Source organism: Melozone crissalis, unplaced genomic scaffold (assembly GCF_028551555.1).
Source record: "Melozone crissalis strain CALT ecotype California unplaced genomic scaffold, PUWL_Pcris_2 ptg000081l_1, whole genome shotgun sequence".
In the NCBI taxonomy this organism is placed as follows: Eukaryota; Metazoa; Chordata; class Aves; order Passeriformes; family Passerellidae; genus Melozone; species Melozone crissalis.
Window position 1 is genome coordinate 3,112,456 of NW_026535858.1, and position 23,961 is coordinate 3,136,416.

The 23,961-nt window shown below is 43.8% G+C and overlaps 2 protein-coding genes across 10 annotated transcripts in view; one reads left to right on the top strand and one right to left on the bottom strand.

Annotated features, from left to right (window-relative positions):
- The window catches only part of USP34 (ubiquitin specific peptidase 34), a 116,430-nt gene extending 107,332 nt beyond the window's left edge, over nt 1-9,098 (top strand). For 5 of the 9 annotated variants that reach the window (XM_054290131.1, XM_054290135.1, XM_054290133.1 and 2 more), the window contains exons 71-81: nt 406-532; nt 863-970; nt 1,939-2,043; nt 2,169-2,293; nt 3,295-3,447; nt 4,353-4,476; nt 5,141-5,220; nt 5,776-5,916; nt 6,043-6,189; nt 6,571-6,730; nt 7,849-9,098. In XM_054290131.1, the coding sequence (XP_054146106.1) occupies nt 406-532; nt 863-970; nt 1,939-2,043; nt 2,169-2,293; nt 3,295-3,447; nt 4,353-4,476; nt 5,141-5,220; nt 5,776-5,916; nt 6,043-6,189; nt 6,571-6,730; nt 7,849-8,411 (1,833 nt within the window). In that variant the 3' untranslated portion in view covers nt 8,412-9,098. The remainder of the gene's footprint in view (nt 1-405; nt 533-862; nt 971-1,938; nt 2,044-2,168; nt 2,294-3,294; nt 3,448-4,352; nt 4,477-5,140; nt 5,221-5,775; nt 5,917-6,042; nt 6,190-6,570; nt 6,731-7,848) is intronic. The other 4 variants (XM_054290136.1, XM_054290137.1, XM_054290139.1 and 1 more) reach the window with 2 other exon arrangements.
- Nucleotides 9,099-14,767: 5,669 nt separating this feature from the next.
- LOC128946547 (activator of 90 kDa heat shock protein ATPase homolog 2-like) lies at nt 14,768-23,927 on the bottom strand. The gene is made up of 9 exons (XM_054290422.1): nt 23,800-23,927; nt 23,517-23,707; nt 19,841-19,926; nt 19,120-19,234; nt 17,757-17,845; nt 17,437-17,559; nt 16,830-16,931; nt 16,019-16,070; nt 14,768-15,832 (listed from the first exon to the last, which is right to left on the bottom strand). Exons 1-9 carry the CDS (start codon nt 23,877-23,879, stop codon nt 15,657-15,659), a joined length of 1,014 nt encoding a protein of 337 aa, XP_054146397.1. The 5' UTR covers nt 23,880-23,927; the 3' UTR covers nt 14,768-15,656.
- Nucleotides 23,928-23,961: the final 34 nt, after the last annotated feature.

The following is a 23,961-nucleotide window of genomic DNA, read 5'->3' on the forward strand; positions in this document are numbered from 1 at the left end:
GCAGCATTTTGAAAAACGACTGGCATCCATCTTAATCCTGCCTTTTTTCCCCAAATTCCTATATCTGTCTGTGTGCACCTCCTGTATCACTTTGTCTGCTGGCTAAGGCAGTTTGGGATTACAGGGATATAAAAATACTGTGTCTCAAATGCCATTTTGTTCACTGGGTTGTAGATAAAGGTGTGAAAACTTGGTAATTATTTTGAGCTGGTAACACAAACCTTTTACCTGGAAAACAAATGAAGAACTTTGTGATTATATCCAACACCTTCTATTTTTTGAGTATAAAATACCTTGTTTGAGCATAAAATAAATGTAAATCTATCTGCAGGATAAGAAAAGGAATACTGACCACTACCTTAGTTTGGCAACATAAAATTTTGGCACTTTTTTTCTTCTTCCCAGTCCTTTAACACATTGCACATGATGTACCACGAGGCCACAGCTTGCCATGTCACTGGAGACCTGGTGGAGCTCCTGTCCATTTTCCTCTCTGTTCTGAAATCCACACGGCCCTACCTGCAAAGAAAAGGTTTGATTATAACTCTTGTTTCTGAATTCATTTTCCTCACCCAAACCCTGATGTTTTTTCTTGCTTACTAGCTGTTTTTTAAAACTTGCTGTACAGTAGAATATGTGTCTGTTAATGGATATTAAATTGTTACTTATTAAATTACTGACTTAATAGCAAACTAGATGTCATCAATTTAACAGCAGTAGACCAATGAGATTTAAGAAATTCCTAGAAGCATTAAGACCATGGTAGAGGAAAAAGAGACTCCTCAGCAGTACAATTTTGTGCTTTTTCTAACAAGCTTCTGAGCCATGAGCTAAGCAGCCTCCTGGGATGTTTGCCTTGCAGATGTGAAGCAAGCTCTCATTCAGTGGCAGGAGAGGATTGAATTTGCCCATAAGCTCTTGACTCTGCTCAATTCCTACAGCCCTCCTGAGCTGAGAAATGCCTGCATTGGTAAGTCCTGGCCCTGCAGAGCTGTCCTGCCCAGCCCTGCTGTGGGCTGGAAATGCCACAAGGGCTCTGCCAGGGGAGGTGGGGATGGTTGGTGTGGAGCTGTCAGTGCCTCTGGTCCTGTCAGACTGCTCTGGGTGTGGCAGCTGGCTCTGAACATTCCTGTGCTGTCAGGGCATGCAGGCTGGGGACACAGAAAGCCACAGGTCACTGTGAGACTGATTGGCCACCTGGTAAGGGAGTGACTGAGGAGTAGCTCAGGTGTCACTGAGTTTAGAGTCAAATCCTAAATCTGAGATTAAAATTCTAACATGAACTAAAGCCCCCCTCAGAAGGGAGCGTGGAGACCAGGTTATTCTGAGAAACAGCTTTTCCTGATCATTTCTATGATTCAGTACTGTGAAGTGCCATAGTGAAACTGAAGCATAAATAGCTTGTAGAGAGGAATGGATTTGCTTTTTAAAGTGTAGGCACAGATAATACATACAAATGCCTCTCTTGTATTAGCAGAGCTATTTCAGAAAGGCCCAGGTTTTTTCTGCTTTAGACTTTTTTAATATTATTTAATGGATTGCTGGTGAAGGCCTAACACTGTGTCCAAACCAGCCTTTTTTGTGTGATTTGTATGCATTTCCCCCTATTTTGAGTATTTTCTCATTGTCCTCCTGACTGCTGCTGGTTGCCCTTTTCCAGGCATCATTCCTGCTCTGTTAAAGAAGAAGCAAAGAGGGTAATTGTGGTTCTCCCTGTCCAGGCTGGCCCCCCTCCCTGTGGTTGCTGCAGCACTGAGCAGGGTCTCTCCCAGGGCAGAGGTGAAGGGAGCTGGGATGGAGCCAGGGGTGTCACACTCAGGTGCTGCTCATGGCAAAAGGGATACAAGAGAGAGTTTGCAAATGTATGAGCCTTAAGTTGAACTGTTTGCTGTTAAGAAATAACAATTTGTAATAGCAAAAACAACTTTTTGTTTGTAGATGTCCTCAAGGAGCTTGTACTTTTAAGTCCTCATGATTTCCTACATACTCTGGTTCCATTTCTACAGCACAATCATTGTACATACCACCACAGTAATATCCCAAGTAGGTATTTCAGTGATTGTCTTTTGAAGTTCTCTTACACTGTTATTTCTCTGTCGTGTTCCTTGCTGATGTCAGATATTGACCTTTTTAATGTTATCCCTATTTTATCCGAACTTACACTACAGTGTCTCTTGGACCTTATTTTCCATGTCGTGAAAATTTGAAATTAATAGGGGGGAAAAGCAATATTCGTCCTCCACGGCCCGAGCTCAACATGTGCCTCTTGCCCACCATGGTGGAAGCCAGCAAGGTATGTAAACAAGTGGTCCTAGAAAGAATCATTTCTCTGTTGTTTTCCCATTTTTATGAAGGTGTTGGCAGAATCCAGTAGCTCAATGCATTTACCTTTTCTTTGTGAACAAAGCATAATTCTTCTTCAAGATGTGTTGTCCTCATATACTCCATTCTAGATGTGCACTTGAGAAGCACCATTTCCCTGCCCTTGGGGATACACAGCTTCATACTGCAGGCACCATAAGGGTTTGGGCCTTGTGGCAGGAAATAAACCCATGGCACACATTCTGGTAGTTTCCCACTCTGTCTGTGGCATTTATAAAGGAAATTGAGGCACCACCCAGGGATTGTCTAGAATGGGTTTCACATTATTTTAAGATTTATTTCCAGACAGCCAGGGAGACCCTACAGGTTCCATTAGGGTCCATTCAGCTGGGGCTGAGGCATAATCCGCTATTTGTTTGGGTAAAATCCAGTGCCTGAAATGTCATAAAGGGCTTGAAGTCTTTTCACTTGCCATTTTCCCTCTGTGGGCTTCCTGATGGGATGCCAGCTTTGGTGGGGCTGCTCCGTAGTGACTTTGCCACATCCCGTTGTTACAGCTGCAGCAACGGTGGGATTCAGCTCACGTCACTTTGCCTATCTAAAACAGATAAAAGGTCAGCATCCAGCTCCTCTGGGGCTCCTGCCATGGATAGCTACCCCGGGGAGGAGAGAAAGAGCTCCCCTCCTTCCTGTCCCGGGCACCACGGCGTGCAGGGAGCAGCAGTGACTGTAGATTTTGGATAGCTAAAGTCAGGTCAGGTGAATCCCACCCAAAAAGGAATATGTATGGACAATCATTTGAAGCAGGAGAACTGGTTACTTGCTGGCCGGTAACTGTGGTTCTTCAAGATGCTTTGTCCACACAGATTCTGTGCTCGTCCTGCTGTGCTAACTCGAGTCCTGTCCTAGGGGATTCTTTCGGGTGAAGGAATTGAGTGGTGGTTGAAGCCGCCATACCCCTTGTGCCCTCAGGTACAGTGGTCGCAAGGACACACTGGGTGCAGGCACAGCCCCAGTGGACACAGCTATTCAGAAAGAATCCAATCTCCTGCACATGGGGCCTATGTGCACGTAGATGGGAATCTGTGTGGGCAACACATTTCGAAGAAGCACGGTTACTGTAGGGTAAGTAACCCTTCTTTTTTAAAGCTTTCAGAATGATGCTGTGTCTATTTGTGCACCATCAAATTGATTGTGTTTGAAAAGAGAGGTAGAGAGCCAGAAATCAAGTGTTTGAAAGGATGGTAGAGAGCCAGGAACTGCCTCTCTAGTGGGTTTCCCATCGTGCATCCAGAAGTGACACTACATAATGTAAATATAGAAAGTTGTCATGTTACATGACAGTATTTCATCCTTTATATCCAATTCCTAATACATTAGGAAGGAGAATATTTTTAAAGCTGTAGAACCACATCCACAGTCACATTGCCCTGTGGGTTTGCATGCTTGTTTTTCATTCAGTTGCTTTGTATAAAGTTGCAGTTTTTGCTGGAGTTTTAGACGTTTCCTCGTGGCTCTCTGATGCCATTCCTTTGGCTGATGCCATTTTAAGCTTAGGTATGTCCAAAATATTAAAATATCCACATATGTGTATCATTGGGTTTGAGACATTCATGAAAATTCTGCTCTGAAGCTCAGTCTTGAGAAAATTCTGATTTCTACAGATCACAACTGACAAGCAGTAGTGTTTATATATTTAGGTGTCTGTATGTGATACAAAGTTACTGTGTTCTTTTCTTGTCCTCTTCAAGCCCTGCTATTGGCACAGCTTTGCACCCTCTGGGTGCTGGCTCAGAAGCCTCCAATGAGATTTTCCTGGCAGGAATTGCATTGCCATCCCTCCTCCATCACACCCTGGAGCTTGCCAAGGGCTGGCTGAGGAGGCACCTGGAGGCTCCCAGTGTTGTCCTGTATTTCAGGATGGAGCACTGCAGGGCAGGGGCAGGCAGGGGGTGCTCAGGGCGCTGGGAGCTGTGCCTTTGGTGCCCTTGGTGCCTTGGAGGCTGAATGAGGCTCCCTTAAATCTGCAGGGCAAGGACGACGTTTACGACCGGATGCTGCTGGATTATTTCTTCTCCTACCACCAGTTCATCCACCTCCTGTGTCGGGTTGCAATCAACTGTGAAAAGTTCACTGAGACTTTAGTGAAAATGAGTAAGTATCCAGGTGAAACAGCCCCAGGATTCTGTGTGTGATAGCTCCGAGTCCTTCTGCACCAGGTTTTATATTCAGAGTTTTTAAGGAAAACTTGTGAAACTTGGTTTGGGTATTATTTTTGTATAAGAAAGTGCAGCCTTACCCACAGGACTGAAATGTTTTGGGCTTGCACAGAAAAGAGCTGAGGTAACCACTGAGAATTCAGTCTTATTGTACATTTAGAGTTTAATACAGGACTCACGGAGGCTGTTTCTGGGTGATGGGCAGTTTAAATGGCTTTGGATCACATCTTGATTCCTCAGCATCTCAGCAATGGCAATTAATGACAATATTTTAATTTTTGTGTTCCCACACAACCCCAAGGGCAAGTTCCTCAGTGTGCACAGACCAGAGTGTCACACCAATAATGTCATCCAAAGAGCAATGAGAGAATGTCCTTTTATCCCCTGAATCACCCATCTGCTGGTTGTTTGTCACACTTTCCAAGTGTTTATTAAATGGACTGTGAAAACCTCACAGACACTACAGCTTTGTGATCATGCAAAATGCTTGGAATGTGATCCTATAAAATGTCAGGGCACCTTGGCACTGCTTTTCTGAGGAATTTGCCTGTGTCCCACGGAGTTCTCCCACGCTGACTTGTTCCCTCATGCCACTGCAGGTGTCCTGGTTGCTTATGAAGGTTTGCCTCTTCACCTTGCACTCTTCCCCAAACTCTGGACTGAGCTGTGCCAGACTCAGGTAAGAGCCAGAACCAACAGATTGGAAATGGGGGAAAAACACACTGAATGTGGAACAAAGAGCCCACAGCTCTAACTGGTGGGTGGTGTTCAACAAAATACTCTGCCTGTGTGGCTGCTGTCTGAGAAGCCCTGCTAAATCAAATATAAAATTCTGATGTAAATTCTGATTGCTCCCTGTACATCCCCCAAAAGCTTAACACAGCAGCTCCCCCCAGTAAGGGTGGTGGGGGTGCAGAAATCCCCTCACCCTGCCTCTGAAATTCCAGCTTTTCATGTAGCACAAACACTGGGATGGTGAAGGAAGAATGAGGAGGTGTCAGAGTCTGGGTGTGATTGCAGAGGAGCTGTGGGTGGCTGACAGAGCAGGAGGCTCTGTCCCTGTCACACACTGCTGGGGATGAACTGGCCTTTCCTTCATCACAGCAAAATGGGCAATAAGAATTGTCAGTAATTGCTTTGTGCCATTCACTGGCATCTGGTAGAGCTGAGCTGTTCCTCAGTGGGCCTGGCTGCAGTTCAGTGCTGACTCTGCCACCTTCTCTCTCCCTGCCAGTCTGCAATGTCCAAGAACTGTGTGAAGCTCCTCTGTGAAGATCCCGTTTTTGCAGAATATATCAAATGTATTCTGATGGATGAAAGGACCTTTCTTAACAACAACATTGTCTACACCTTTCTGACACACTTTCTCCTCAAGGTAAGTGGTCTTTTAGCAGTAATTATTACTCCAAGCAATGCAGGCACTGATGTTGCTTCCTTTTTTGATTTTTTTTTCACAGTTCCAATTTTTTGTTGCTTAAAAAAAACCCCTTTGCTTCCACAGGTGCAAGGGCAGGTGTTTTCTGAAGCAAACTGTGCCAACTTAATCAACACTTTAATTACAAATCTAATAAATCAGTATCAAAGCCTAGAATCTGACTTCAGCAACCAGAGAGTTGAAATTTCCAAAGCAAGCTCTACATTAAACGGGGTGAGTGTTTTCTAAGGAACACGAGGCAGCTCATTCCCTCCAGAAACTCCTCAGTGCCTGTGCCAGGTGTGAGACACTCCCTGCCCCAGCTGAGCTCCTGGAGGGGCCATGGGAAGTTGGGAATATTAACTGGGCTGTGGGGAACGGTGTTAACCACTGCAGGAGCATTAATGGTGGGAGTGCTGTAACCCAGCAGGGTTTTGTGTCTGACTGAGCAGGGCATTGTGACCTCCAGGACAGATCTGTGTTCAGGTCAGCAGGCAGATCCAGAATGGGATCTTTGGGCTGCTCAGAACATGAACAGCATCTCCTTATTGCAGTCTCTGTGTGCAGGATTCATCAAGCACCAGTTTGAAATAAACCTTGTTTCTCTGTTTGCAGGACCTCCGAGCACTTGCCTTGCTGCTTTCAGTGCACACTCCCAAACAGCTCAACTCGGCCCTGATCCCAACTTTACAAGAGCTTTTAAACAAATGTAGAGCTTGTCAGCAACAGAGGAACTCATTACAAGAGCAAGAAGCCAAAGAAAGAAAAACTAAAGGTTTGGTGTTGCACTAATGAGCCTTTTATCAAATTAATGTAATGTTATTTTGTTATTCAAAATACAGGGTGGGCCATTAGCTCCAAATCCCAGTAGTACACAAAAATCTCATTTTATGATGGAACTGAAGTTTGTGAATTGCATGGATTCTCTGTGAGGATATGTTTGCTGAAGTGCTGTGTTGAGTGGAGAAGGGTGGGGGTGTGAGCAGTGTTCCTGAAAAGGTTTGGTGTTGTACTAACTTTTATCAAATTAATGTAATAGGTTATTTTGTTATACAAAATATAGGGTGGGCCATTCACAGGCTCCAAATCCCAGTTGTACAGGAAAATCCCACTTTATGATGGAGCTAAAGTTTGTGAATTGCATGGATTCTCTGTGAGGAGATGAGTATTCACTGAGTGCTGTGTGGAGCAGGGTGGGGTGTGAGCAGTGTTCCTGAAAAGGTTTGGTGTTGCACTAAATGAGCCTTTTATCAAATTATTGTAATGTTATTTTGTTATACAAAATACAGAGTGGGTCTAGCTCCAAATCGCAGTGTTAGACAGAAATCCCATTTTATGGTGGAGCTGAAGTTTGTGAATGGCACAAACTCTGAGCAGATGAGTGTTTGCTGACGTGCTGTGTGGAGCAGGGTGGGGTGTGAGCAGTGTTTCTGAAAAGGTTTGGTGTTGCACTAATGAACTTTTATCAAACGAATGAAATGTTATTTTGTTACACAAAGTACAGGGTGGGCCAGGGAGTGGCCCAATCCCAGGAGTATCCCAAATCCCAGTGTTAGACAGAAATCCCATTTTATGGTGGAGCTGAAGTTTGTGAATGGCACAAACTCTGAGGAGATGAGTGTTTGCGAGGTGCTGTGTAGAGCGGGGTGGGGGTGTGAGCAGTGTTCCTGAAAGGTTTGGTGTTGCACTAATGAACTTCTATCAAATGAATGTAATGTTATTTTGTTATACAAAATACAGGGTGGGTTTAGCTCTGAATCCCAGTAGTATGCAAAAATCCCATTTTATGGTGGAGCTGAAGTTTGAATGGCACAGATTCTGAGAGGAGACAGATGAGTGTTTGCTGCAGCCTGTGAGGAGCAGGGCGGGTGTGACGGTGCCGTGTCCCCGCAGATGACGAGGGAGCCACGCCGGTGAAGCGGCGGCGGGTGAGCAGTGACGAGGAGCACGCCGGGGACCCGGGTGACACCAAGGGCGAGCCCCGCGAGGCGCTGACCCCCAGCAGCGCCTCGGACAACGAGACCCGCGACTCGTCCATCATCGACCCCGGCACGGAGCAGGAGCCGCCGTCCCCCGGCAGCGCCTCGGGCCGCGACTTCAGGATGGAGGCGCCGTTCCCCGAGGAGGCCGCGCAGCACGAGGAGCAGCCCGGCCCCGAGGAGTGCCGGGAGCTCAAGGAGCTGCAGGCGGCCAAGGAGGCCGAGGAGGAGCCCGAGTTCCCCTCCACGTCCATCTCGGCCGTTTTATCCGACCTGGCGGACTTGCGGAGCTGCGATGGCCAAGCCTTACCGCCCCAGGACCCCGACAGTAATTTATCAATCGGTTGTGGCCATTCCAGAGGACTTTTTAGTCACGTGCAGCAGCATGACATTTTAGACATCCTGTGCAGGACCATTGAGTCTACGATTCACGTGGTCACACGGATATCCGGGAAAGGAAACCAAGCTGCTTCTTGACATTAGATGGAGCATGTCTGCTTTTAAGTCTTCTTTTTTTTTTTTTTAAAAAAAATCCTTCTTCCCCCAAAAAATGCTGTTTGTATAAGTTTTGCTTATTTCTGTTTTGTGCTTCAGTTTGTCCAGTGCTCTCTGCTTGAATGGCAAGATAGATTTATATGCTTAATTCTTGGTCAGGCAGAACTCGAGATTATTTTTTTTAAATTTTATTTTATTTTGCATCTACCGTACACTTTCTTAAAGGGCAATCAGATAATGGCTATGTTTTATGTAATTAAGAGTTCACTGTAGTGGCTTTCATTTAATATGGCTGTCTGGGAGACAGGGCCTCCTGGCCCTGTATGATGTAATTTAAACTTATGGCATTTTTACTGTGTATAATATGGTGTCCTCTGTGCCAGTTTTGTACCTTATAATCGAGGCAGATTGCCTCAGATCGCTGTGGTTCTTATTATCAAAATTAAGTTTACTTGTATACTAAACAACCACAAGAAATTTGATTCTGTAAAGAATCCTCTTTAGCTGTGGCCTGGCAGTATATATATGGTGCTTTATTTAACAGAATACCTGTGGAGGAAATAAAGCACACTTGATGTAAAATTAATTGTTTTATTTTTATTGACATGATCAATTGCTATTCTGTGCACTTCATTAAACTGATTGTGATGACTTTTCATTGGTTTATAATATGTTGCTTCAGTCTTTGGATTTCTCAGCAAAGAACTTCGTAAGTGACACAGCAGCAGAGAGAAATGATGGGCAGAGTTGAGATTTGATGGAGGTTTTGGTGCTTGTTTAGTGTGCAGTGTTCAGCCTCACAGTGGGCAGGGACTGGTGCTTGTGTTGGAACCGAAGTGCTGTGAAAAGCCAGGGGCACTTGGCATGTCATTTCCCTTATGTTAACATTTCTGGTACAATTTCTCTCCTGCACCATTTACAGACCTCCTTCTTTTTCCCCTCTGCTCTCTCTGGCTGTGCCCTTCACTTTCTGACAGCTTCTGCACCCCTGGAATGACTTTATCATCCCTCCCATTATACCTCCTCCTGTTTTTTGAGTAATACCAGTTTCCTGTGTGACCTTTTGGACTGTCAATGCTGCTGGTTCCAATATCTGATTAAACTCCATTTTCAGCTTCATTTTCCAGTTGCTCATTAGTTTTTCTATTGTCTTCATCTGCCTTGGTCTTTTTTCTTCAAAGTTCTTTCTTTCCATCTACCCTTCATTGCAGTTTTGCATCACTTGCTTCTCCTTGAGTCTGTGATGTTGTTGCTCCCTTTGAATTTACTCTCATTGGTTTCAGTGTTCTGTAATTAATTTGTCTTTAAAGTTTACAAATTTATCTTTCTGTTTATTTAGCATTTTTATCCTGAGTTTACAGACACTGCTGACACTGGTAAGTGCTTAAGTTGGTATCCTCATTATTCAGACATTAAATAATTATGGTTTTGTTCTCTTTAGGAATAATTTTATTCCTTTTTCTGATTAGCTTTCTCCAGAATGTAACTCCAGAGAAATCATCAACAGCTTCTAGTCATAGTCAAGACTTCTACAATCAGAATTTTTCTGTCAAGGGAAACATTGGCCTATGGATGGAAACCTGAGCTGCAGCAGCTGTTGGGACTCCTTTGGGTGAGTAGTTTTCTTAATTAATCAGCCTTATTAACACTTGTGGTGGTTTCACAGGAAATAAGATTTCTGGGATATGCTGTGGTCACCAATATGTGTTCAGATTTTAATATTGGCACCTGGTGTGGCCACTGGGGACGTTTGGACGCCTCTGAGAGCACACCCAGGGGTTAAAAGCAAAGCACTTGCGGAGGAAGCTCAGTGTGAATTTCAGGTGGGAAGAGTTGGAGGGGAAAGCCATGGGAGAGGTGGGCCTGCCCCCGAGGGTGGAGGGTGGGAGAGTGAGAGAGAGCCCAGGAGCCGTGGGACAGCCCCCAACCCCAGAGAGAGAGAGAGAGAGCCTGCCTGGGACTGTTATCTTGGAATTTGATATCATGTGCTGCTGTGAGAGCTTTTAACCCTTTGTGGACAATGAAAACTTCACAGAACATTAACCCTTCCCTTCACAGAACATTAACCCTTCCTAGAAGAGAGATAAGAGTAGAGGATGAAGAAGGAAATGGGCCATTGATGAGGGTCTGGGCAAGTGAGAGAGAGATGTTGGAGGAATGGAGAAGATGGAGTGGCATTTTTGCTGGACTCTTTTGTACAGCCATGGACTGTTTCCTTGTGACACAGACTGCATTCAGGGGGAGGCAGTGCCTCAGAAGCAGGAGGATTCAGTGTGGGTACCCCTCAGCCCCAGGGGGTGTGACAGAAACAGGGGGGGCAGATGTCCCAAAGGAGAGACCGTGCCTTTCTGGAGTGGGACAAGGCATCCTTAAAGAGACAACCCTGGAAGCTGCCCTGGCCCAGGCACAGGGGTGAGAGCCCTGGCCATGCAAGGAAGGTGTCACAACGACAAAAGGATCTCCAGGCAGTGCCACATGTGACGAGAAGCCCATGGCACACGGAAGGACTCCTCATTCTCCTCTTGATGAACTGAGGATTTGATTATCCAAAGGGTGGTGCCAGACCAAGAGCTGGTGATTTGGGAAATGTAAATGTATTGGGAATTTGGTGGGGAGGAGCAAGAGGAGATGTCTCTGTGCAGTTTTCATTTTCTGTGGGGTTTTTTTTTTTCCTTCTTTGTAGTTTTTTAATAAAGTTTTTTTTTTTTTTAAATAAAGTTTTTCTTTCCCCTAAGTAGGAGCCTGCTTTGCTTATTTCTGGTCACATCTCACAGCAGACACCAGGGAGAGGGTACTGTCACCATGGCAGCTGTGCAGTTGGGATGGTGTCTGAGCTGCTGTTGCTCTATCATTTCATAAAGGATACACAAATGCTGCACCATTAATCATGTCAGGATTAACAGAAATATGATTATTCTTATTTCCCCCTTGAGTATTCCTGCAATTTTTACAAAGACCATTTCTAGAGTTTTTTTGAATAGAAGTAAACAATACCTGCACAAAGGTGTTTTCATTTTCCAGAGCCTGTTTCCAGGTCTTTGTCCTCTGTCTCCCTCACCTTTTGTGCTCTGTCATTATTCTATTTCTTATTCTATTCTATTCTATTCTATTCTATTCTATTCTATTCTATTCCATTCCATTCCATTCCATTCCATTCCATTAATTTTCCCTTCTATTTATTTTCTGTTTCTCATTCTATTCTATTCTATTCTATTCTATTCTATTCTATTCTATTCTATTCTATTCTATTCTATTCTATTCTATTCTATTCCATTCCATTCCATTCCATTCCATTAATTTTCCCTTTGATTTATTTTCTGGTTTTAATTCTATTCTATTCTATTCTATTCTATTCTATTCTATTCTATTCTATTCTATTCTATTCCATTCCATTCCATTACATTACATTACATTACATTAATTTTCCCTTCGATTTATTTTCTGGTTTTAATTCTATTCTATTCTATTCTATTCTATTCTATTCTATTCTATTCTATTCTATTCCATTAATTTTCCCTTCTATTTATTTTCTGGTTTTTATTCTATTCTATTCTATTCTATTCTATTCTATTCTATTCTATTCTATTCTATTCTGTTCCATTCCATTAATTTTCCCTTCGATTTATTTTCTGGTTTTCATTCTATTCTATTCTATTCTATTCTATTCTATTCTATTCTATTCTATTCTATTCTATTCTATTCCATTAATTTTCCCTTCGATTTATTTTCTGGTTTTTATTCCATTCTATTCTATTCTATTCCATTCCATTCTATTCTATTCTATTCTATTCTATTCTATTCTATTCTATTCTATTCTATTCCATTAATTTTCCCTTCGATTTATTTTCTGGTTTTTATTCTATTCTATTCTATTCTATTCTATTCTATTCTATTCTATTCTATTCTATTCTATTCTGTTCCATTCCATTAATTTTCCCTTCGATTTATTTTCTGGTTTTCATTCTATTCTATTCTATTCTATTCTATTCTATTCTATTCTATTCTATTCTATTCCATTAATTTTCCCTTCGATTTATTTTCTGGTTTTTATTCCATTCTATTCTATTCTATTCTATTCTATTCTATTCTATTCTATACTATTCTATTCTATTCTATTCCATTAATTTTCCCTTCGATTTATTTTCTGGTTTTTATTCTATTCTATTCTATTCTATTCTATTCTATTCTATTCTATTCTATTCTATTCCATTAATTTTCCCTTCGATTTATTGTCTGGTTTTCATTCTATTCTATTCTATTCTATTCTATTCTATTCTATTCCATTAATTTTCCCTTCGATTTATTTTCTGGTTTTTATTCTATTCTATTCTATTCTATTCTATTCTATTCTATTCTATTCTATTCTATTCTATTCTATTCCATTCCATTAATTTTCCCTTCGATTTATTTTCTGGTTTTCATTCTATTCTATTCTATTCTATTCTATTCTATTCTATTCTATTCCATTCCATTAATTTCCCCTTCGATTTATTTTCTGGTTTTCATTCTATTCTATTCTATTCTATTCTATTCTATTCTATTCTATTCTATTCCATTCCATTATTTTTCCCTTCGATTTATTTTGTGCTTTTTATTCTATTCTATTCTATTCTATTCTATTCTATTCTATTCTATTCTATTCTATTCTATTCTATTCCATTAATTTTCCCTTCGATTTATTTTCTGGTTTTTATTCTATTCTATTCTATTCTATTCTATTCTATTCCATTAATTTCGCCTTCGATTTATTTTCTGGTTTTCATTCTATTCTATTCTATTCTATTCTATTCTATTCTATTCTATTCTATTCTATTCTATTCTATTCCATTAATTTTCCCTTCGATTTGTTTTCTGGTTTTTATTCTATTCTATTCTATTCTATTCTATTCTATTCTATTCTATTCTATTCTATTCCATTAATTTTCCCTTCGATTTATTTTCTGGTTTTTATTCTATTCTATTCTATTCTATTCTATTCTATTCTATTCTATTCTATTCTATTCTATTCTATTCCATTCCATTAATTTCCCCTTCGATTTATTTTCTGGTTTCTATTCTATTCTATTCTATTCTATTCTATTCTATTCTATTCTATTCTATTCTATTCTATTCTATTCCCCTTCGATTTATTTTCTGGTTTTAATTCTATTCCATTCCATTCCATTCCATTCCATTCCATTGCATTCCATTCCATTCTATTCTGTTCCCCTTCGATTTATTTTGTTTTTAATTCTATTCTATTCTATTCTCCCTTCTATTTATTTTGTTTTTAATTCTATTCTATTCCATTCTATTCTATTCTCTCACTTTAAATCAGTTTTCTAGTTTGTATTTTTTCTGCCTCTAAACGTTCCCTTTCCCTCCCCTTTGATAGCCCTTTAACCCTAAACCCTTTAATCTTCCACTGGCTTCCTCAGTCTCTTTAAAGCTTTGATTTTCTTCCAGGTTTTATCCCATTTCCCATTTATTCTTACTTATTCCTACCTCCCATTTAACCCCTTGAAAATGAAGCTTTTAAATACCTGCTGCATGCACAGGCAGCCTCTCCTGTGGCACTTGAAGTGCTGAGATCTGTGAGGAATTTTGGCCATAATCTTACAAACCACGTCTTTGCCATTGTACTGTTTTTCTCTTTGCCTTTCTCAGAGAATTATCATCTAAGATACTTAATTTGGAATTCCAGGAGAAATTTTAGCCCCAGTTTTAGAGGGGAATGGAGCAGCTCCTCCTCATTTTCCAGGGGGTTTGGCAGCCTCACACGTGGAGCAGGGACTGCAACACTGGAAGCAGAAGTAGGTCCTGTGTTTTTTAGCACCAGTGAGAGCAGGGGGACAGGAAAACCAGGGGATTTCAGTCATGAGGAAGCACAATTCCCTGAGAGCACTGGGGCTGCAGTTTCACTGGCTGAAGGAACTTGGACTTGCACAGAACCATCTACTCTCAAGGATTAAATATTGCAGTATCTCTTCAACCATCTACCCTGAACTGTCTTAGACCTTCATTTCCCTTTGTCAACCACTACCCTGAACCATTTTTGTATTCTAGGCAAGTTTCTTCCTGGAATATTGAGGGGGGGAAAGAAACTGAATTTTGAGCATTCAGAAACAGATGCTAAAATAGAACATTTCTCAGGAGGTTGCTCCCCACCCAGCACGTGGCCACTTAAAACAGAGCCCCAGGGAGTGCTCTGAGCCTCACCTCTGTCTCCTCAGGATAATGGGAGCTTTTTGGGTGGTAAGGTTGCCATGTGTTGGCATTCTGTAACAATAAAATATACAGCACTTAACTGCTAAGAAACTTATTTAGTGTGGCAGTATGAGTTTATGGAGAAAATCAGCTTGATGTAAAGTCATATTTTTATTGAGCCAAGCATGTTTTCCAAAAGCAGCCTGCCCTGTTGTGGTCAGATTGCTTCAGATTGCATATTTCATTTGTACACTTTATTTATAAAGCATCTGAGACCTAAGTCATCCTTGCTCACCTCGAGATGGTTGTATTAGGAATTACAATCTGTTCCTGTCAAAATTCTCTTTACAGTTGTTCTCTTTGAGGTACAGCATTGCAGAGGGCTGTGAATCATTTCAGTGGAAGGTTTTACAGAACTGCAGAAAGAAAGCACTACTACTGTTTGTTTCTTCCTAAATAAATGTCACACCGAGGTCAAGGGAGGGAGTACAGTGCATGCAGACCTAATAATTACATGACATTGTTAATTATCTTCCCTAACACTGCAGCTGCAAACAGTCTGCAGTTAAAAGCACCTAGCAAGTATTCCACAGAGGCTGTAAATGACACCCCCAATTGTTGAAATGGATCAGCAGTTTTGTAATCCCTTGCAGCTCACCTCTGCTGGGAACTCCATCTCCTACAGGGATTTCATTCTGCCACTTGATACACTGAATTGTAAGGAACTGGAAATGCTTCTATTGATGGTGTAGCTCACCTACCTTGGAAGGCAGGGCTCACTGCAACTGGATCATTATTATCACTCTCAAGTTCCAGGCAAGCAGAACAGAGATCACTGTCCCCAGGTAAAGCTGTTGATGTACACAGTCTGACTTGCCTCTCATTCCCTAAAAACCCATAAATAGTGCTTAAACTATGTACAGTCTCATAGAAGTGGGTCTTTATTCTTCCCACAAATAAATTATATTTTTTCTTTTTTTAGAAAACCAAATGTTAACAAAGTATAAAAAGTAATGCCCTAACAAATCTACAGTGCTGTTGTCATTCCATGCTGTCTTTTGATTGCTGCAGTAAAAGATGTATTTCTTCAAAATATTGCTTCTTCCAGCAGTGTCTTGTACTCTCTTCGTGGGAGACAGGAACCCCTTTGCACTCCAGCTCCAGCTCCGACTGAGCCGCCAGCTCCTGGAAGGTCAAGGCCACAGTTGCATAATGTTCTGAGGAGAGACAACAGGAGCCTTCAGTCAGGAGCTTTTTAAAGAAAAATTTGCCATTTGTTGCTGCTGGTTCCCTCTCTGCTCTGCCTTTTTCCCAAGGGCAGGGCCCAAGGGATGTCCAGCCCAGGCTGGTCCCTCCAGGCCTGGTTCCCCTCCCTGCAGGAGCAGAGATCTGGGCAAACTCACCCTCAGGCCAGCTCCTACACCTCCACTTCAGGACCAGTCTTTGGCTTGGCACCTGGGGAAGAGAAGGAGGCTCTTGTCAGCACCTGAGAGAATTCCCATTCCTGTTCTCCCTGAAACACAGGGACAGGAGCAGCAGCTTATGGCATTCTGGACACATGCATGTAAACAAGAGCAGGATTGGGGTTTTGAAATAAAAAATGTTTTCATGGAGCTCTCGGTGTGCTGCATTGCACTGCTGTGTTTCTGCTGTGGGAAAAGACCCAGGACTCACTGGGTACTGCACATAAAACAGTGATTTTCTTGCAGGAAACAAGGACAAGCCCAGTTTTCCCCACTGAAATTTCCAAGTGTGACTGAGAGATTGTGTTACACAACCCAGCCTGGCCCAATACACAAGTCAGGCACTTCTGCAGATGAAAATGGTTTTTAGGACATTTCAGAAATGCAGCTGAGCTCTAATTATCAGGTTTTTCCCTTCTATTTGCACCAGCATTCAGCTGGGACAAGGTAACACTTGCCCTGAATAGAACAGAGATCATTCCCCCAGTTAAAAAGATGGATTTGGTTGATAAACCTTAAACCTTTCTCCCTCCTCTCAGTTACAGAGAATTGTGCTGAGTTTTCTGCTCCCTGTGCAGGTCCTTAGGTGTGGTCAATCCCACACAACAAAAGACCCAACTGTTTGGCTTTGAAATAGAGGAACTGAAATACTAGAGAAGCTGAAATTCACAACCTTACTCTCCTTTTTAGCTCAGAGAAGGAGCCACCCTCCCTTCCCCTCCTTTTTTAAAGTAGAGCAGGAGAATTTTACCAGTTCTGTGTATTCACCACTGACACAGCCCTCAAACATCTGGAGTTTGCCTCCTTTCTCTGCTTCAATCACAGCTGGGCACTTGGAGAACTTCTGTACCAACTAAAGAAAAAAGAAAAACACAAAATGCACCAGGCTGGGAGACAAGGGAGGGGAACTGCAGGAATCAGAGCCATTTCGGTTCCCAGAGGTGGCCCTGGGGTGATAATTTAAAGTTCTCCAATCCCAGCCCAGGCTCCTTTAAAGGACACAGACCCAAAATTAGTGATTCTGTGTTTCATACCCTATAAGCAACAGTATCATCACCTCCAGTAATTAATCTAATTAAGCTGTGGGTAGCAGCAGTGCCATCACTGAGCCCTTCAGGCTCCTCAATAACACCAACATCAAAGAGCAAAGCTTTTGTTAGTGACAGCACCCAAACACCACAACAATGCAGCCTCACTTTGTTAAGGGAACACCTGGCAAAAAAGTTCTAAGGCAACCTAATAAACTCTCGTCAAATGGAATTTGTACTTGACACTGTGGTGTGTTTATAATTTACACAACCCTTCAGCAGCATCAGCAGCCACATTCAGTTAAAATTGCTCCTAAAAGTATCACTCACTTCCTTCTTTGTGAAGATGCTGTACAGTTCATCAGCTGGGGAGTTGAAGACTTCCCTCATGTGTATCCTCACTGTTGGAATTTTTACTCCCACCATATCCAGAGCCTGTGGTGTAACAGAGTCCTGCAAAGCAAAAAAGCATTCCCAGGAATTAGAATTAGTGTGAGATCCTGACCCTTCAAAGTGCTGGCAGGGCAAGGGGGCTGTCACCTGCAGCTTCTCAAGCACACAGCAATTGCACACTGCATTTCTGCATTTCCTCAGCAGTTTTACTGCTCAGGAGTCACTGAACTCAGAGGGAAAGCCTGAAGCCACCACACCTGCACGGGGCTCCCGCCCGCTTTGCGCTCCGTGGCCAGGTCCTGACCTACAGCAGCTTTTGTGGGCAGAATCATTCCCAAGGTGAACTCTGCAATGAAGAAAAGCACTTGTCAGTGTGAAACTGAGCTGTTCAACCCCCCTGACATTCAGATACTCATTGAAGATCACCACAACCCTGGAGAATGGGTAAAACTGGGCAGGACATAAAACTCACTCCAGCTTTCCCAGTTTACTCTTAGGCTTCCATCAGGAACAGACCTAACAACAATTTCCCTTCAAAAGGCTTTTCCAAGTTACCTGACCCCAGATCAGAAACATCTGCACAGACAGATGTTCAGATCAAAGAGAAACAACACCCAAAGAAATTATTCTAAGTTTGGGAGAAGGCTGGAGGGAAACTCAGCACAGAATGGAGCCAACCCTGCCAGAGGCTGCTGCCCTTTGAGCTCCCAGAGTTAAAGAATCTTTGGATACCCTAAAAATCATACACAGTAATTTCTCAAGCCAAAAACTGGTGCATCCAACTTGGGAAAATTACACAGCATTTAACAAAGAGGTAATAATTTAATAAAGTATTTCACAATCAGAGATGTACCTGATAACAATTTGACTACAAGCTATAAATGCATCAATTTTTTGAGCAAACTTTCCTGGTTCTTGGAAACAGCTGTCATTCACAAAAATACCACAGTTCAAAAAAAAAAAGAAAGGAAAATTTAAATTTGATTCACCTTTGGTTTAGAAGAACAAGTGGAAATTTATAAATTTATTAAGTTTAAGATAGTAAAACCTTAGAATCCCAAATGATAATGGCAAGCTAAAAGATGAGCCAAAAATGAATTTATAGAGTAAAGAACAGAAATAAAGACAGCATTTCAGAAATTCTAGAAAATAACTAATTTAATTAATAAGTAAAGCAAAAGGACACAAAAATAAGGCAGCAGATCAGGCAAGGAAGGCAATTTTTTAAAATCAGGCAACCAAAAGAAATCCTAATATTGGCCAGTCCAGGTAGGGCCAAGCTGAGCCTGGCAGGGCTGTGTGACCCAGCACAGCCTCAGGCCCTGCAGAACCTTCTGGGCACGGCCACCTCTAAAAGATCCTGAGTGTCAGGACTGACCTAACTCAGCTCAGCTGGTGACAATGAAGATCACACCAGTACAAACCCAGGGACTGATCAATGATCACACCAGTACAAACCCAGGGACTGATCAATGATCACACCAGTACAAACCCAGGGGTTTATCAATGATCACACCAGTACAAACCCAGGGGTTTGTCACTATCTGAGCAAGCTGTTCAGGAGAGGCACCTGCACAGGACACTCCCAAGGTGCTGATTAATGCACCTGGTTCCATTTACCTGTTTTAAGTGCTTTCAGGTAGTCCCTCAGGGCCTCTCTGACTTTGGTGGTTCCTTCAGTTCTCATCAGCTCCTTCAGGACATCACCTTCCCCTTTCTTCTTGCTAACATTTATCTGGAACAGAAAAATGACAGCATTTATGAGACCCCAGCCATGAGCCTTTGGGATGTGGCAGCAAAGGAAAGCTTTGGGCTTTGTTTACTATGCTCAGAGGACAGCTGCAATTTCCAATTCATGATCTTGGGGGAGCCAACCTTTGCTAAAATTAAGTCCTCTTAACACATAAATAAATGTAGTATCTCCACTCAGTCCAGTTCAGCCCAGAGGGGTTTCTCAGCAGAGGCTGAAGGATCTGTGGGAGTCCAGTACCCACCATTATCCACCCAACACAGAGATGCCCTGAGCTCTTAGGGCTGGGAGTGGTTTGCTGTGTTGGTTTGGGTTTCTTTTTAAGACTACAAGCAAAATTCTTCTCAAATTTGTAGTTAGAATATTATCACAAACATTAATTAGCAAAGCAAACTGCACATTCCTCATTGGTTAATTTGAGAACAGAATAAAGCATTATTCCAAGTATAATAAACAAAAGCATGAAATAAACTATCCACATAGTAATTACCCCACTTAATAACAGGATAAATCAAAATATGATGCCTGATGTTGATTAACTTTATTTAAGAACTGTGGAGCTATAGAGCCATAGCAGTGTTGCACACCTACCTCTGTATCATCTACCTCATTTTCTTCTGACAGGTTAGGAATTTCAACAGATCCCTTATGTTTCTCACCAGACTCTTTCACTGTACCTGTATCAACATAACGAATTCTTAAATGCATCATCAAAACTCCGTCCCCCACAGCAAGAGCTTCACAGGTGGAACTCATTTGTGCAAAGGCGTTACCTGAAGGAGGAGCCTCAGGGCTGATTCAGAGGAACTGAGGAGGAACCTGAGCCTCTGCTGGGAGCTGTGTCCCCATCCAGGTGCAGCAGGGAGGGGCAGGGACCCAGCTGCTCTGACAGCCTGTGCATCTGAGGGTGGGCAGGGGAACACCATCTCCTCCTGCCCTGGATGTGCCTGCCCTGGATGCAGGAGCTCCCTGCAATGCTGACCTTGCCCTTTCACTGTGTGACACTCCCAACGCGCAGGAACATTACCAGGAAACACACACGTGTACAACGGAGAGGATACAACTGACATTTTAAAATAGGAACTTCACCTGCACATTCAGAGCACCTGGTATCACTTTTATCTACTTTACAATAAAGAGTTAGCAAGGACAGGAATTCTGCTCCACTTCTGGTCCTTCAGGGCCAAGGCCCACCCCACTGAGCTGCCCCTTGCTGCTCTGCCTTAGAGCACACTGCAAGGACTGAAGTGAAGGTCTGAGGCTTTTTTATTTCACTGAAGACTCTTCCCCCTGGCCTTGCAAAAGTGCTTTGTTATTTAAATTAACTCGCTAATTAGATGAATCTAGAAAAAAGTAAAATCTCTTCAGAAAGCAAGAAGAGAACCAGGCAGGTCTGTCGGCTCAGTGCCAGAACATTAAAATCTAACAAGGTGCTTCATCAGCAGAACTCCCATTCCAACAGCCCAGGGCTGAGCAGGACTGCACAAGGGCAATGATCAGCAAGGCAGATGCAGAATTTCTGGGGCAATCAATTTCACAGGAGCCACCTGGGTTCCCCTGACCATCACTCTCATTGCTTTAATGACTGCCCTGAGCCCCCATGACAGAACCCAACTGCTGGAGATGCCAACAAAAGCCCAGGAGCTCCCGGCATGGAGAGCAGTGCAGGGCTGTTGTAGCAAAGTGCAAAGATCCCTCCCCACTCGGGTCTGAGGGATTGCACAACCCACAGAGCTGTGACTGCACAGCCACACAGGGACAGCAGCACCAGAGCTCAGAGTGGCCCAGGAGAACCTGACACTCAGAAAAACCCTGGGAACTGGTCAGTGCCATCCCTGCAACACTCCTGGGCCCACAGAGCCTCCTCTGGGTGCTGTTTCCTGCCCTCTCCAGCACCAGGACCAGCACAGGAAAACCACACACCGTGCTCTCTGCAGACAATAAAACCCAGCTGATCTCTGGCTGCTCCCCAGAAAGGAAGTGCAGCCCTGCAGGAAGGAGTTCTGGGCAGCTAAACACAAACCTGACTTCAGCCAGCTAATGCTACCAGCAGTTTTCACAACTCTTAAAATAAAGTTTCACAGTGCCAGGGGCTGTGCTGGGCAGCAAAGTCCAACCAGAGAACAAACAGAGCTGGTGGCAGAATGTCAGTGCAGCTCTGCATTTTCACTACCACTGTAATGTAAACAAAGCTTTACTGCCTTTTTATCAACCACTCCAATTATGTGGTGGAATTTCACTGGAATTCAGTAACAGACTTGAGAATAAATTATTTTTTGGTTTCCTGCCAGTCCAGAGTGAAGCACACACCTCAGAAAGAGCCAGCTGTAACACACTGCTGAAATACCTGCTTTAAAAGGACAAACGTGTTTCCACACAGCTTGCACCACAATGTGGAGTGATCCATTAAAATCCTCAATACATCCTCTAAAAATGACAGAACAGCCATTTTTCTCAATTTTAGTGCCATTAAGTACACTCAGTTCCTCACTTTCTTGTTTCTTTCTCACCTAAATTGCTAAACACAAAGTTTTTCCTACCCGGGACTTTCCAAACCAGCTGCAAATCTCAGGGTTTTTATCATTTGTCCTTACATATCCACCTTTTAATCAAAGCTTCAAGTCCTAGTTATCCTTGAAGACTTGTAGAACTCATTACAGTTTTTTAGTTCAATCTGAACTCTCACTTCTAATTTAGAGCCCTCAAAACATACAACATGCTGGCTAGCACAAAAAAAAAAAATAAAATCATCAGCCTCTGGGGGTTTTTTTTAGAATTTCCTGTGTAGTAGCCAATGAAGCTCTCAGAGCCATGATTCACTCAGCATAGCAAAGTCAGAGCTGTCTCTAAACACCGACCAGCACAAACATCTTGGAGAGAAACACTTTAGAGAGAACTTGCATAGAAACACAAACAAAATACTGTCAGCCTGCTTCTAACTTTGTACTCTGAAATAAACCACACAAAGCCGAGCTAACCTCTGATTAAAGCTTCAGGTGATCTTAGCTGAACTTAGAAGTCAAAAAATGGATTACAATTATTTTACCTACACGGACTTAAACTGCACAAGAGTTTAATGTTTGCCTTGTTCTCTGTTAACATTTACACCCCAACTCTTAAGTGTGCTCTCAGTTTATAGCACACTTGGAACATATAAAACTAAACATATAAACCTAAAACAAGCCTAAAACAAACAACAGTACTCAGTTTAAAGTCCCCTCTTATTGTGGGTGCAGACTTCAATTCCAGATCTGTTCTGGTCCCAGCAATATTCCAGCCAGGCCAGCCTCCACAGCCCAGGGCTGAGGAATGAGGACAGCATTTGGGAAGCACAGCCTGTCACTTGGCACTACAATATCCAGGGACAATTTCCTGTGCAGGCTCATTCCACCAGCTGCTCCTGCTTCTTACTCCAGTGCAAGACAGGGGCCACAAGGTGCTGTCAAGTTTTAGGCATTTAATAAACGGGAAGAATTCCTTGGCATCCCCAAAAGCCAAACTGCAAACAAAGAACTTGTCATGGGACAGGCACAGCAGAGGGCAACTGCAAGAGCTGGGACTGCAAATGGATATGGCACAACAAAAAAATGCATGGGCACAGCCCCCAGCACCCCAAATAATCAAGAATTATTTCTACTTCCCACTAAAGAGTTTTATCCTCCCGTAATTGGTAATTCTCAATGTAAACTACAGTTCCGTTTTGGAAACAGCTGAGATGTGACATCTCCCAGGTTTTCCTGCTCCCCAGAGCATGGAGGAGCATACAGCTGGAATCTGGACACAGTGTCACTGAACCAGCACAGCTGGAATGTGGAGCTGGAATTTGGGCACAGTGTCACTGAAGCAGCACAGCTGTAACGTGGAGCTGCAGTTTGGGCACAGTGTCACTGAAGCAGCCCCGCACTCTGCTGTCAGTGCCACCACAATGCAGCATTCACTTCTCGCAGAGCAAAGCGAGTGACCGCGCTGACAGCCCGGGGCCGCAGCGCTGAGGAATAGGCGGTGGGAAAGCCGGGCTGAGGGGAAAGCCAAGCTCGGGTTTCAAGGTTATTCGGGAACACGCATCTCTCCGGGCCGGGCCCACGTGGCTCCCGCATCGCCTCCAGCCCCGGCCGAGTCACGGCAGCTCCCGCGCTCCGGGCCGGCTCCGTGCCCAGGGCCGGCCGCGGTGGCAGCGGGCACAGCCCGGGCGGTGCCGCCTCCCCGGCGGGCCCGGACCCGCTGCCAGGCCCGGCCGTGCCCGCGGAGCCCCCGGAGCGCGCCGTACCTCTCCAGCTGAGGCGCAGGTTCCACTCGTAGAAGAAGATGAGCTTCCCCTTGCGGCTGTTGCAGGACGCTTCGCCCTCCACGTGTTTGAGGTCGCCGATCTCGCAGCGCCCGGCCTCGCCCTCCACCACCAGCCCCTCCAGCACCTCCTTCAGCTTCCTCTTGGACCAGCTGGTGGCGTCCCGCTCCGTCCTGCCCCGGGGGGAACCCGCGGGGTCAGCGCCGGCCGCCGCTCCCCCGGCCCTTCCCGCATCCCGGGATTTGTGGCTGCTTTAGAGACTCACCAGTGCCAGTTGTTCACGTTGGTGGCGTCCGCCCGCTCCTCCACGATCCACCGCGGGTCCCCCTGGCCCCACTTGGCCATGGCGCTGCCGCGGCGCCGCCTCCGCCGCTCCCCCCGCTGCCCGCGGCCGCTTCCGCCGCCACCGCCAGAAGGTGCCAGAAAC